Source organism: Rhipicephalus sanguineus, chromosome 6 (assembly GCF_013339695.2).
Source record: "Rhipicephalus sanguineus isolate Rsan-2018 chromosome 6, BIME_Rsan_1.4, whole genome shotgun sequence".
Taxonomy (NCBI): Eukaryota; Metazoa; Arthropoda; class Arachnida; order Ixodida; family Ixodidae; genus Rhipicephalus; species Rhipicephalus sanguineus.
In genome coordinates this window covers 640,318-655,561 of record NC_051181.1, presented here as the reverse complement: position 1 = coordinate 655,561, position 15,244 = coordinate 640,318, and the positions used below count along the sequence as shown (strand labels likewise).

The window sequence follows — 15,244 nt, the reverse complement described above, 5'->3', positions numbered from 1 at the left end:
TCTTCGCAGCACAAGTAGTCGGCTGAATGTCGGAAGTCTTGCCACTCAGCCCCGAAGATGTACGACAGGCACAAGAATCCGATGAAGAGTGCAAGGCCCTCATCTCCTTCTGCCAGCAAAGTTGACCACGAAAGACAGAACTACCTCTGCATGTGTCAAAGTACGCCTCCGTGGTGGACGAGCTCTCTGTCTGCGACGGTATCCTGCTGAAAGGCCCCCGGATCGTCATCCCATTGTCTCTTCGGCCGGCGGTCTTGACGCTGTTGCACGAAGGCCATCAGGGCATCAACAGGACCAAAGCCCTAGCTCGGGAGGCGGTTTGGTGGCCGGGTATCTCAGCAGACATCGCCTCTCTCGTCGCCAACTGCGAACAGTGCGCTTCCACCCGTGTGAACCTTGCAGAACCCCCAGTCTCCACAGCTCTACCTGGACGTCCCTGGGAATTTCTCGGAATGGACTTGTTCCATCTCAATGGCCAGACGTTCCTCCTGGTGGTCGACTACTACTCGAGATTCCCCGAGGTGGTGACCATGAGAAGCACTACAGCTCTGGCAGTCATCGATGCTATCAATATCTTCGCACGCCACGGAATCCCACAAGACGTCAGGTCGGACAACGGCCCACCGTTCTCGTTGCAAGAGTTTGCGGCATTTGCAGCGTCTTACGGCTTCAACCGTGCGACCAGTAGCCCACACTACGCCCAGTCAAACGGAGAGGCATAAAGTCAATGACCTGTTCCGCAAGTCCAAAGACTCACCTCGCTATGCTCAGTTATCAGGACACTCCGGGAGTCGATGGCTTCAGTCCAGCCCAGCTGAGAACCAGAGTCCCGAAGCAAAACTCCCAGCTACGTCCCAACTGGCCGCCTAGGAAAGATGTCGTCCCCAAAGATGCGGCCTACAAGCGTAAGCAGACCGACGACTACAATAGGCATCATGGAGCTCGAGACCTGCCACCTGTCCAAACGGGTCAGCCTGTGTGGTTGCGCCCTGACCAAGTGCAAGCTACGGTCCTCAGCCCGGGGCAAAGGCCAAGAAGCTATGTGGTTGAAACAGATCGAGGTGGCGTTCTACAGCGCAACCGCCGTCACCTAGTGCCCTTCGTCCCTTCTGCCTCCGGTGAGGAATCGCTGCCGACAGCTGCCCAGCAACCATCGCCACCACAGCAAGTTCCCCTTCAGGAACTTCAGCTTGCCAGCAGCGTGGTACCTACGCTCCCCAAGGGCAGCCTTGGGAATGTGGGCAGCCAAGGGCAACCTACATTCCCCTGCAGCCAGGGACCGTAGTGATGGTGTTACACGAACACATTATGGCCGGTGCGTTGTTCCGCCGCGCCGTTTGAACTTGTGACATTTTGATGTGTTTGGCGTCCTCCATCCTCCCATCGGACCTTGGAACTTTCTCAAAGGGGGAAATGTAGAGGTCGCCACAATTCAGCCCTTTTATTAGGCCGCCACTGGAGTGTGGCGCCCCCTGTAACTTGCATGAGTGCATCGTATATTTTCGTGCCCAATAAAGAGTGGGGTCAAGTAAGGTCAACTTGTTGGCTAGTTGGTAAAGCATGATGAAACGTTTCATCATAAAGAGTGGGGGTTCCACTTTCGTCTGAGCCAGCAGCGTGTACACGTCGGTCTCTGCGTGCCCATGCCCCTGCGGCACTAACCACGCGACCAGCATAAATGGTGTCAACTGAGCACCTGCAATGTTTCATATATTTGTGTTCTGCACATGGGAATAAAAGTTCAGTTGAAAGTTCTGCACTTAAGTTTCGTGTGTTCCTCCGTAATATTGTCGTACTTCGTGGTGCTGTTCCATAATTACGAACTGAGCACCACCATGCCACATATCACCAAAGATGTATTGTTCAAAAGAAGCAGAAGTCGGTAGCCCCATTTACATGATTGTGACAGAAGCGCGCTGCATCACATTCATGTAAACAGAGCTAGGAAGGCACATCGCACTGATGCGCCATCCAGGGGTGGTTTTGTAGGCAGAAATCGACTCACGGACAGTAAATCCTGAGGGTGGAAACTGCAATCCCCCATCGTGCGAGCTCCAAGCGCACCTCTCTCACCCCCATGGCAGCTGCGAGGGCAGGAAATTGGGGCTGCTCGGGAGACTTAATGATCTACACATAAATGGCATCACACTGCCTTTCGAAAACATGCTTGCAAATGCGAATGTCTCACTTGTCTCCACTGAGATGGAGTATGGATGTTTTATCACTTCTGACTGGCGTGACTAGGCACCGTCCACTGACCAGAGGGAGTTGCATTGCTCGCAGTGGCCCGTCCCAAGTTCGCTGACATTTGCCGCTGGGGACATGGCGAACCCGCACACACATCCCCCCTTTAGCCCAGCCAGAGTCCGCCTACTCATGCACTTGGCCCGTCTCAATATTGCTTTCTTTTTATTCACTAGGCTGTGCGCTCTAGCACTGCAGGCACACTGGAAAACTCCACTGCACGGTGCCCATAGTGCTTAGCTGAGCTGTCTCAATGTACTACATCATGTGTCGTGTCAGGCATGCATGAGCTGTGAACAGCAATGATGCGTGGGGAAAGCTGATAATGAATGACAGAATTGGAGAAATGACATAGTGACACATAGGTCAGCATTGCACGAAACTCCTGAATCTATGTTGAAGAGTATTCTGGTGAAGAGGGCTAAAGTAATGACTGAACAAAATAATTATCATACGCCACGTGTGCAGAGGGAATGGCGATAGAAACATAAGCCAGGGGCAGTCACGTCTGGAGTTTCACTTTCACAACATTTTGCATGACGCATTGGCCGCCAGCAAGCTCACTAACTTTGCACAATGCCAAGAATGCTGTAGGCTGTAAATTTGACATGGGCACTGCTAATCTTCACAAAAGTAGTATATCTCGGCGTGTATGGTAAGCACGAAAGCAGATATGAAGACCAAACCAACTTGCCACCAAAAGGCATGCAAACGTACTGTGGCAGATCCAGCCACTTATTTCAGGCTTATCACATCACTTTCACCATAACATGTTTGCTGTTAATTTTTGCTCACATTGATTCCCGGAATGCACCAATGAGGTCGTATTAGAAGCGCATGTTCATGTACGAAGCATAGAGGTGCATGCTGCTTTCAGTCTGCATGCAATCACAAGACTTCTCACTTTGAGCGTGTGAATATTCAAAGGACAAATAGAATACTTCCCTTCTTTAAAGCATACTCGACTTGAAATCTGCATATTTGGATGTTTTCCAAGATTTAGGGCAAGTAATGAATTACAAGTGCCATGCATTCTTCTTTTTACAATAAAACATTGCTAACATGTAACTGCAACAAATCCTTGTAAAAGCCTTTATAGCGCCTTGTTCTGTTACTACCAGTTTTACGTGCGCCATGTTCATGTTTCCTCAGCTCTGAACTCGCAGTGTAAGTACAGAATTTGGTCAATCAACAATTTGGTCAATCAGCATGAGCGCAGAAATGACTTTACGGATAAGCACCGCAAAGGAGGAAAAGCGTGATGACTGAACACGCCAGTACGGCCTGCTGGGCTCAGCACTGTTGCAAGCGTACTGCACACTTTTAATAGGCGACGATCGTGTGCGGTGCTCGCTGCCAGCTCCTTCTTTGCATGGGAGCACGAAGTGCGTCGCGGAAATGTGTCCCTTGCAGAAACGTAAGCAGTTTGCCATCACTGCATTGACCCAATGTGATCTTCCTCACAACCAAGACAAACCAAAAATGATTTCTTCATGCAGGCAAGGGCGAATCATGCTGCTTCACAGGCTTCAGCAATCGCATCACTTCTTGTACTGCTCATTGTGACTAAGGCTGGATGGAGAGTTGCCGAATGTAGGACGTAAGCACACAGACATGCGTGCCTCCATACAAGCCACAGTTGATGCCGACGATGATGATGATAGTGACTAGCAAGTCACTATCATCACTTTGCCTTAGTAGGCAAAGTGACCACCAGTGCCTAGGCCAGTGTGAGAGCTAGCCATGGCTGATCCAATTTACATGCAAATTAATTAGCTATTTAATACGTGGAGTTCTATGGAGCTTGGCCAGACTGAGCTACTCCGTTATAGAAAAATTTGAATTGATCAGGTGCACATTAACAGGCTCTTACTGTGTTAGCACATGATGCATCAATCATATTGCACTCCCCAATAATACCTTGGTGCATCACTGTGTCCTAACTTGATTAGTTTGTTAGTTGTGGTGTTGGTAAATTCCCAGGGATGCATTGGACTGGGCTCATTGTCTACCTGAGAGCCATGCTGAAAATAAGTAGGCAATGCAAAGAGAGCAAGCAGTTTTCCATGCTGGCTCACTTTGGAGAAATGAGCTGTGTTCAGCTGGGCATGTTCCTGTAAGTCTTCTATCATGATGCGAGGCAGTGCTGTGATTGTGCACATAGCATTGCAGTCTGCAGCTGTCATCCATTGACATTGTGCCTGGCGCAGAACTTTTGGCTGCCAGAATGCCACTGCGCTACGTCAGTCCAGATGCTAATGCGATGAATATTCTTATTGATGATCTAAGAGCCAGAATGTGGGCCTCGGGGATTGTCAATGCACTGAGTTGTCGGAGGGCACTGTGCAAGCATCCTGCTTTATTGGCCACCACAACAGAGCTTGATTTTCAGGCGTCCAGCCCTGCTTGCTCAGCCTATGTAGGAACCACAAGGTGACACCCGGCACAGTTGCCAGCTTAGAGGCGCAGCAGTGAAGAGAAGCCGAAACTGAACCTTGTGGAACGCCTCCATTCGCGCCTTTCGTCTACGCGTGACACAAAGGTGCGATTATGAAGAAATGGGTAGAGGACCTGGTTCAATGAGGTTGGCAATTATGATTTCCTGGTTGATATTATCATAAGACTTCGTTATATCTGTGGCTGATGCTGTGCAGACAGAATGACTCTGTCTTCAGTTCCCAAGTGAGAACGAAATGCAATTTGAGCAGGATGACATTTACCATTACAGTCACTCGCATTACTTTGTTGGTTGCTAGAATTTATGTCATGGCATATCTACGGTGCTTATCATTTTTCCATATATATAGGTGAATCCTAAATATAAAGAAAATAGATGTATAACAAATTATTACTTACGACGAAGTAAATGAATGATAATCTTGCCTTAATGATAGTGTAATGTTTATAATATACGTTCAGATATAATGAAGTTATTTTCATGTCATATGCGACTTTGTTATCATGAGGTTTGACCATGCACGACATGGCAAAGAAAGCTTTCCTTGCTTACTTCTGTGCAGTGTTGGTGGTAACTTGTTGCAAGTAATGCCGTTACCGGTAACATGTTACTTTTTTCCGGTAATTTAGTAACGCACTTGTTACCATTTCGTAAATGCAACGAGAACATACTTACGTTAAAATTTTTCGGTAACGTGAGGTGTCACGTTACTCATTACTTCTGATTCCAATTACACAAAACTTCGTCTTGTAGGCGCCGGCACTTCCCAGAGCTATCCTTATGTGGCAAAAGCAGAATGCTATCGGCCTGCCAGGTGTTAACAGTAGGGGTATCATCTAATGCGTATACCTGCGCACGTAGGTGTGCTGTCAGATGACAGCCTAGAAATACAGCTTAAATTGTACACGTTGTCAGCAAGTTGCCCGTGCAATACGCTGTTTATCAATTATGTTTTCAAAATAAAATGTCATTCTATCTGCTTCTAACTGCGGGTATACTGTTTTTACTGGAATATAAGCCGATGTTCTTTTCGAAAAACCGATGTGCGAAAGTGGAGGGGGGGGGGTAGGCTTAGATTCAAGTACAATGATTAAGATTTTTTTTTATTTTTCTAACCTTGCGAATTTCGGGGGTCGGCTTAGAATTGGGGCCGGCCTAGATTCGAGCAAATACGGTACGTTTCTGGTTGTTGAATTACTGAGCGAGCGAGGCTGACTTTGAACGCCTTCACATAAAAACTTGCAATTTTTGTGGCAATGACATAGGTTAAAGGGGCAAAAATGATTCATGCTGCAATTTTTTAAAGGGACTAAGCAATGTAAAGATTTCTGTAATAGGACATATGTGCGCATATGTTTTGCACGCTGGAAGATGCATGCCGTCACAATTACTGTAAGTTTGATGAGAGATCAGCGTTGTCTCTTTTTCCAGAGAGCGTTGATGACGAAATCTCATTTTCTATTTACTGTCACTTTGAAAAATGGCTCTGCCATGCGCCACGGAGTTATAACCCTTCACATGGTAAACATTAGGCGACTACAGTAAAACCTCGGTGATACGAATCTCAATGGGTAGCGTTTAATATTCGTATCACCCGAAATTCGTATCACCAATAAACCAGCAAGAAGCGCATTTTCGGCCATTTATTTACGCGAGAAGTCCCGGATGTCCTTCTGGACCTCCTTCTTCGCCAGGTCGACCATCAACGAAGCCTGGAACGTAAAGAACTGTGCTGACGTGCTTTCACGAACTCTCTCCGATGCCACGCTGCGCCTCATAATGTCCAGGGCATGCATAATTTCGGCCGTCGACGGGGGCTGCTCACTGGCACTGCAGTCGTCGTCGTCATCGCTGCTCACCATTTCGGGATGTGAGGGCGCCACTTCGTTGACTATTTCGTCGATCGTGCGCAGTCCACACGTCGCAAGGTCGTCGTCTGCGGTGACAAAGTCGTCTGCGCGGAACAATCTAGGCCAAGTTCCTCCCATTCCTCTATGTCGTCCTCAGACTGCTGCGAGGCTGTCGGCGCAGACTCCACAACGCCGCATTTGCCAAAGCAGTTCGCTATAGTTGTGGGCGTGACACGATCCCACGCCATGGCGATGAAGTGCAGCGCGTCCAAAAGGGTGATCTGCAAGTTATCGTCTTTGCGTTCGATTTTGGCCAAGAGATGACGCACAAGAAGTCTTTTGAAGTAGTGCTTGGCATTCCGTATGATGCCGGCATCTAACGGCTGTAGATGGCTTGTTGTGTTGGCCGGCAGAAAAACTAATTTTATATTGCAAAGCGTAACTTGCTTAGGGTGTGCGGCGCACTGGTCCAGAAGCAGAAGGATGTTCCTATTTTGGCTCGACAACTTGCGGTCCAAGTGTGTGAGGAACTCGAGAAACATCTCCGATGTCATCCAGGCCTTCTTGTTGGCCTTGTAAGTGCACGGAAGGCGCCCGGCCAACTTGAAGCAGCGAGGATTCTGATAGCGGCCAATGACGGTGAGCTTCATCTTCTCTGAGCCGTCGGCGTTGCAGCAAAATAAGACTGTTACGCGCTGCTTACTTTTCTGGCCGCCTTGACAAGAATCGCCCTTAAAACAAAGGCTTTTTTCAGGCTGCAGATTATAAAAGAGACCGGCCTCATCTGCATTAAAAATATTGCACGCTTCATAGCCAGCAATGAGTGACGGTAGCGTGCTTGAGATCCAGTCGTTAACAACAGCAGCATCGACTTTTTTGCCTTCGCCGCTGACGGTTTTGTGCGTTAGACCATGTCTAGCCTTGAAACGGTGAATCCATCCACCGGAGGCCTGAAAACAGTTCACGCCGAGTGACAATGCGATGTCAGAGGCTTTTTCTCGAAGAAGCTGGCCGTCGACATTCACCCCGGCAGCCGTAACCTCTCTAAACCATGTTAAGAGGGCCTCCTCCACCTTTACATAATGTGCTCTCTTTGCCTCCTTCACATTTGAGCTGAAGCGTTGTACGTTGCGCATGATTTCATGACGCTGTCCAAGAATGGTGGAGAGAGTCGACGGTGCTAGACCTAGCTCTTTCGCGATGTACATTCGTTTTCTTGTGGGGTCTTCGTCTACCTTTTTAAGAATGTCGAGCTTCTCCTTGAACGACAGCGCTTTTCGCTTCCTCGACATGGTGCCTAGAAGGTACGTTCAGGGTGATCAGTCACGGTGAGACGAGTGAGGTCCGACAGACGGCAACTGCGAACGAGGAGATGAGAGAACTCCGGCGGAGAAGCCTGCCAATGGACTGCGCCAGCGTTGCGCCGTCGCTGCTCGCCGCTAGTGCCGCTAGGCCCGCGAGAATTCCGGCTGGGCCATCTGTACTCATAGAAGGGGAGGCCCACCCTTCCCCACTCACCTTTTGCTGGCCTCCCCCCGAGCTCGAAACATGGAACCGGTCCGACCTGCGGAGCCACTACGGCGGCTCCACACTTTGCAGGCCTCCCCCTTAGCTCCAAACATGGAACCGGTCCGACCGGCGGTCCCGCTCCGGTTGCTCCTTACAACGGTACCGCCCCCGCCGTTCTTTTCTTGGTCTCTCTCTCTCTCTCCGGTGCGGAGAGGAAAGAGAGCACGTCTCGACGCGGACGCGGCCGCTTCGCTGGCTTCGCCGCTTGCCGTCGGCCACCGTTCACTCATTCGTATCACCCGTACCGTTGCGCATAAACGTTCGGGACACCCGAAATGTGGCCCATAGTATAATGAACTCTTCGGCCGGGACATCGTACGAATTCGTATCAGCCCGAAATTCGTACCAGCCGTGTTCGTATCACCGAGGTTTCACTGTATAATAGTATTGCTAAAGTCTGGCACACTAGTGCAATGTTTTCTAGTTTATCAGTAATTCACCCAAAATCGTTGTTTTGGTTAGAGGTTTTACGTGAAATATAAATATGGTTATTCTAGTTCCTGCAGCCAGGGTGCACTGATTGAAATTTCTGACCCTGGAGTAATGGCAGAATTAATGTGCGTTACTTTTTTTTGGCAATGGTAACTGTAACACTAGTAATCATAATTGTAGCGCAAAAAACCAGACGTAGACATAAGTAAGGAACACATACACAGGACGGGCGCTAGACATCAACTGATTTATTACTACAGACAACATAAAAAGCCAAAAAACCGTCGGACATGAGCGCATGCGCACCATCACACTCCAGTTGATGATGCGCAGTTGATGCGCAGGCAGCGGGGGGACATTTGGCGGACCATTGCCGCCGGTGTGGTTGTGCTCCAGAACTCACCACTACACGTGTGCTTAAGAAAGGCAAGGACCAGGCAACGCGAGAAATTATAGAAGCGTTTGCTATAAGTGAGAATGAAAGAAAATGTGTCAGTGTTGCGTCGATAGCCTTGTCTCGTAAAGAGCTTGACTATCTGAAAGGAAATCTTGCGCATGTAAGGTGGTAAAACGTGGTGATGCAGGTGTAAGGAAGCACCTCGGAGTGTGATGGTGCGCATGCGCTCATGTCCGACGGTTTTTTGGCTTTTTATGTTGTCTGTAGTAATAAATCAGTTGATGTCTAGCGCCCGTCCTGTGTATGTGTTCCTTACTTGTGTCTACGTCTGGTTTTTTTGCGCTACAATTATGATTACTAGTGATTCAAACCAACTAGCCCGCATCACCGCCGTAACTGTAACACGTTACCTTTTTTTGTAGGTAACACATTTCGTTACTTTCTATTGGTAATGCATCTTCTGTGTAACCTACATTTTCATCATTGCCAACATCGGCATAGAACACTAATACTGCTGCTGCGTCGGCAGTGCCTCGGCTACTGTCCACGAAAGAAAGCGGGCAGTTGGCAGAGATTGCATGCATACATTAAACCTTTCTGAAGGCACTGTATTCGTGACCGATGGGTGTTCAGTTCTTGTACTCCAAACATCACGTAACACCACCGTCGAACTCAGAAGAAGTTAGGTGCATATACAGCAGCGTTTTCAAGAGCACACACTAGCCATAGGGAGCGCGCACCGAACGTCTTGCCTGGGCCCGGTGGGCGAGGTGGCTCTCGCTGGTGGCCGACGAGGATGGCCGTGGCGGAGGTGCAGCGGATGCCTGTAGGTGGCTCTTGAGGTCGCCCAGCAGGCCCCGGGGCCAGGTCATGGTGGCAGCGGGGTCGCACCGGCTCAGCTCGCCTGCACCGGCCAGCAAGTGGCTCGAGCTGGCCGTTGACGCTGGACCCTGCGGGGTCTTGCTGTACCTGCGCCAAGGGATGCAATCTCTTCTACGCTACCGATAGCATGCTGATCCAGCTGGCCACCCTGAATGCTGACAACTAAGAGTACGAGAAAACGTAGCTGAGATTTTACATGTGCAGCTCATAGTTTTCACAATAAATCTTCCATGTTTGCGCAACAATATTGTTGCAATGTTGTCATCAAGCCTGTGAAACAGCGAGTTGCCTTATTGAATGAAACTTACAGGTCACTTAAGCTTGCTTAGATTCCAGAACGCACAACCGCTTTTACGCCGTGCATGCATTCTGATGCAATGAGGCTGTTTCACTCAGTAGTACTCAATGAGAGAGCTCAGCAATTTTCCGATACCATAGGTGCGCCTTTCATCAATTGAGCAACACACTGTCAAGAATCAATACAATGTGGTACTCGTGATCATAATGTGGACGATAAAAGTTTGATGCACCTGCATGCATTGAGGCTGGCAGTTGAACAATTTTTTATCGCATTGTGTCAAAAGCTGAGTGAAAGGGGTCTTCCATTGCCCTCTTGAGAAAGTTATAAACAAGCCACTGGGACAACACAGTTAGCCGAAGTAATGGCCCTCACATGATGGGAAGCCAAACAATGTCGCTTAACATATGTTATCTCACAGCTGTGATTTGTACAAACGCACGGATGTTGCAATTTCACAGACTCTCGTTACCTCTGTTTCATATAGCAGCACTGTCATCCATAATGACCAGGAATGAGCAATGCAAGTACTATAGCTATCGTACAAATGTGTGATGCCTTTTTCCGGCATGCACAACATTACAAATGGTGTACACTTAGCTCAGAGAGGGTAATATAAACATTGTAATTATATACTGATGCGATTCCGACCTTACAAGATAATGTAATTTGGACTAAATATAAGCCATACAATGAACACCAGATAGATGAAATATAGAAGAGTGCAGTATTGTACTATTTCAAGACTGCATAAATTGGTATGATGACATCCTGGCTAGACATGGTTAGTACCGTACAGGACACAGCAAACTGTATAATGCATATCAACGAGAGTCTGATGAAGGGCAGGGATATTTAATAGAGTGGTCAACTTCGCACATTCCCACTTCTCTTTGTTAAGAAATATTCTTTACTACAAATATTCACAAGTGTTTTGCAAGGTACTAGCCAAAGTTGTTCAATGAAGTGAACAAAAATATTGCCTAATTTATAAGTACTGCTGGTGACTGGTTCCCTCTAAGGAGATGCCATATCGGCAGCATTTTCTTTTTTCGATGAATACTACGTGTTCTAGTTATAATGGAAAACCTGAACATTTGTGAGATGCAGCTGGGCGCATACCTCAAGTAATAATAATGAAAAAAGAAAGAACCAGGCAAGGTACACTTAATGCAAGACGTCAGTCAGAACAAGGACAACTTGCAAATGTGCCAACACAGAACAGCCACAAAGAAATGTGAGATTGTACAAATCCATCGAACAAAAACAAGTGAACCATGCATCAAGTCAAACAAATCTCTCGCACAGGCTTCTGCTACACCTTTCACAACCGAGCAGCATGCAAGGTGGAGGTAAGAGTGAGCAGGTTCTGTATCGAGTGTCCAAGTGAAAATAAAATAAGCCAGTAAATAAAGTTTGAGGAGTGCAGGATAATGTGTAAACACTTTGAGCAAGTACCTTTCGGCCGCCAGGTTGTCCCGTCTGTACGAGTCCCTCCGTCTGCGACAAAACAGGGCAGCTATTTCACTCGACATACGTCAAATTCGAGAAGAAGCTTGAGTGTCTCAATGCTGCGTACAGATGGAACATTTCTAGAAACAAGTCTAGCTGGCGTGACATGCAGCTTCCCAGAATCCAACACTCGTTTAAACGATGATGGTGAAACTTGCATAGCATTCATTCTGCACTAAGGAGTTACGAAGCAGAAACTGGACCCCAATAACATCCTGCTCGAATACCATGGCAAGAAAAATAAAACATTCATGACAGAAGTTGAAGTGAGAGCCGTCGATTGCAGAAGGCCCCTTGTCAATTGCACCGCAGTGCCCACAACAAAATGTGCATTCACGAGTGTGACATCGGTACGTACATCAACACTGAATAAACACATTATATGCTCTGCTGGGCTGACTGATATTGCCATTACAACAAGCTTACTCTCCAATGAGTCAGTGTGCGTCCACGCGGTCAGTCTTAAACACTGATTCAAGAACTGCAACTACGGTGATTTCTTGAAAGGCACTCTCCAAGATAAATTGGTTGCTAGTCAACGGAATGCACTGTTTGCTGAACGAGAGCTGACATTCAAAGGCGCTTGCAAAATCGCCCTGGACAGGGAATAGCCATAGGCATCGGTGCACATAGTCGTGGGCCGACCGCATCAAGACCACAGACAAGCTAAGCCCAAAGAAAGCAGAGTCAGCAAGTGCAAAAAATGTGAAAGAGGGAACACTCGTCTGATTCCATTTGTTGGAAGTGTTTGGAAGTAGGTCATTTGAAAAGCATGTGCCCAAGTGCTAGAGCGAGAGCACGCATGTGCTTGAATGTTCTGATTAAGAACATTTGGTTAATGCAACCCATGAAGCGAGTTGAAAGGCACACAGTGAACACTGCGGCAATGGCTGTTACTCCACGGCATCTCAGTTCTCAAGAGTGAAACGTAAACTGTGCAACACCTACACTGGGTGGCACATACAGCTACACTCTAAGACAAAATCGAGTATTTTGGGAGTGTTTCTGCCACACAACAACAATCGTCACCCACCTCGCGTACTTTCCTCGCGTTATCACCGCGGTCGCGGCACTTCCCGGTCACGAACGGCACGCGCGTTATCAGCGTGACATAGCATTCTTGACAGGAAAGTGACGAGAGCTGGGGTTTCAAGAAAGGAAACGCGAGCAAGCCAAATGACGATTATTGTTGTGTGGCAGAAATACTCCCCAAATACCCGATTTTGTCTTAGAGTGTACTACAAGGGCAGGGTTGTTACGTGCGACACCTGCGATTGTTGCAAAGGACAACGACAGAAAGTCAGTTGGCTGGAACTTGGCCAGATTGCAATCGAAGACCGGGTTACAGCTCTAAAACAAAAGGACCCCCCTTCTTGAAGGAGTTGGGAGCAGTACAAAAATTTCAAGCAGAGAATGTCATGAGAACGGGTACAACTCCTGTGTTTTGTTACGCTGGGCTGTTTGCACTGCAGGAAAATGTTGGGCAGCAACTGCTTGAACCTGTGGAAAGAGGCATGCTGCGCCTTGTAATGTGCAGCAACTGAGCCACGCTGTTGGTCGTGGTCGTAAAGGAAGCGTCTGCTAATGTGGGCACTTCCCAGACTGGACTAGCACACTGCCCCAGCAAGCGAAAGGGTGTTTATGCAGTCTTTGGCATACCAGCAGCATCCACTTACTTTGGCAGTTGTGACCACTGCTGACAGTAAATACCAGTCTGGGGTTGCACCCACTATTCTTTTCAGGCAATGATGGATGAGGCGGATAAATGCCGGTTCATTCAGAAATATCGGGATCACACAGCGACTGTGCAAGGCATTTAGCCCACAGACGCAAGGAAGAGGGCAAGCCCACTACAGTTCCAGAGCGTATTCGGGAATATAGAATTTTCATTCAAAGTTTCTCAAGAACGCTTTGACTGTTGCGGAGTCACCCTGTCAGTTGTTGAAAAAATATAAAAATGGGCAAGAGAATGCAATGACATGTTTAAAGCTATGAAACATTTGCTGACATTCTATGACATCAAGAAACTGGTGCTTTGTGATGTGTTGCATATGGCTCAGGAGCCGTTGTGTCATGTACTGCAACGGAACCAGAAAAGGTACGCACAGTGTGAGGCCCTAGTCTATGGCCTAAAGAAATTTCACTGGTACCTGCATGGCCAACAATTCACCATGTACACAGATCACGAGCCACTACTCGGTGTACTAGGGCAGCACATCCCAACTGCATGCAACGCTGGCTGCTCATAGGTACCGGCTGAAATTTAGTAAAGAGAAAAATCTAGAAGAGGCAAAAACCACAACCACGCGACAGTGTTCTCTTGAGCATCGACACTAATAAAAGTGCCGGACCAGATGGAATACCAAATATGTTCTTGAAGCATTATGCGGAATGGAACGCTCATTATTTAGCGATAATTTTTCATAAATCATTAGACACACGTACAGTGCCGACAATTTGGAAAATCGCCAATGTGATTCCTGTGTTTAAATCGGGTAATAAACAGCAAATTTCCAACTACAGGCCTATAGCCTTAACGTGTACTTGTTGCAAGCTCTTAGAGCACATAATTCATAAGCATATTCATCGGTAGCTCTCTGAATATGATATACTAGTATCGCAGAACCAGCATGGTTTCCGCCCTGGCCTTTCCACAACTACCCAACTCATTGAATTCACCCACGACATCGCTTCAGCCCTGAATAATCGAGGTCAAGTTGATGCCATATTTATAGATTTGATATGGTGTGTCACAGAAAACTTGTTTTTACACTCAGCAAAATTATTAGTGACGAGAAAATACTAGGTTCGTTAGCTGATTGGTTACGTTTAGGGACACAATTTGTCACTTTCAATCACGCACAGTCACCGTCGGCTGCAGTTACTTCCGGTGTACCGCAGGGCTCGGTTCTTGGGCCCCTGCTATTCATTATTTACATTAATGATGTGGCACAGGTCATTAAGGACACACCGGTGAAACTGGTTTTACGCTGACGAGTGCGTGCTTTCTACCTGTGTAACTAACATACGTGATCAAGAGGGTCTCAACAATGTATTTTCATCTTTTTGTGCATGGAGAAACGAGTGGCAAATGAGTAGTAATTACCAAAAGACTGTACAAATGACTTTTACTAACAAAAAGCAGCCGCTAGTTTTCCGCTACATTTACCATGGGCACTACCTTAAGAGTGTGAAAACCTTCAAATATCTTGGAATTACCTTCACTGAAAATCTAAAGTGCCACCTGCACATTGAAACCATTTGTGCTAGGGCACTTAGGAAACTGGGATACCTGAAACAAACCCTCAAGCACACTACGAGGGACTGCAAATTAACTGCTTACAAATCCCTCGTCAGGCCGTTACTAAAGTACGCCTCAGTGGTATGGTCGCCTTACACTGCAGTTGACATAAATAAGCTTGAGGCCGTACAAAAGAAAGTAATATGGTTCATTTTTCGCAGATATGACCGCGATTCTTGTCCTTCTGCTCACGCATGCGCTTTGTCGTCAGAACCTTTGGCTAATCGACGCACGCTTGAGCGTATTGCACTGCATCATCAGATTGTACACGGCCACATTCGCATCCAAGCGCCATCTTTCA

The 15,244-nt window shown here is 47.4% G+C and overlaps 1 protein-coding gene across 1 annotated transcript in view; it reads right to left on the bottom strand.

The window, feature by feature from the left end:
- Nucleotides 1-15,244, bottom strand: part of LOC119395565 (WD repeat and coiled-coil-containing protein) — a 253,218-nt gene that overhangs the window by 74,468 nt on the left and 163,506 nt on the right. Inside the window, exons 11-12 of the mRNA XM_037662540.2 lie at nucleotides 11,589-11,630; nucleotides 9,691-9,919 (exon numbers count right to left, since the gene is read on the bottom strand). Of these exons, the coding sequence (XP_037518468.1) occupies nucleotides 9,691-9,919; nucleotides 11,589-11,630 (271 nt within the window). The remainder of the gene's footprint in view (nucleotides 1-9,690; nucleotides 9,920-11,588; nucleotides 11,631-15,244) is intronic.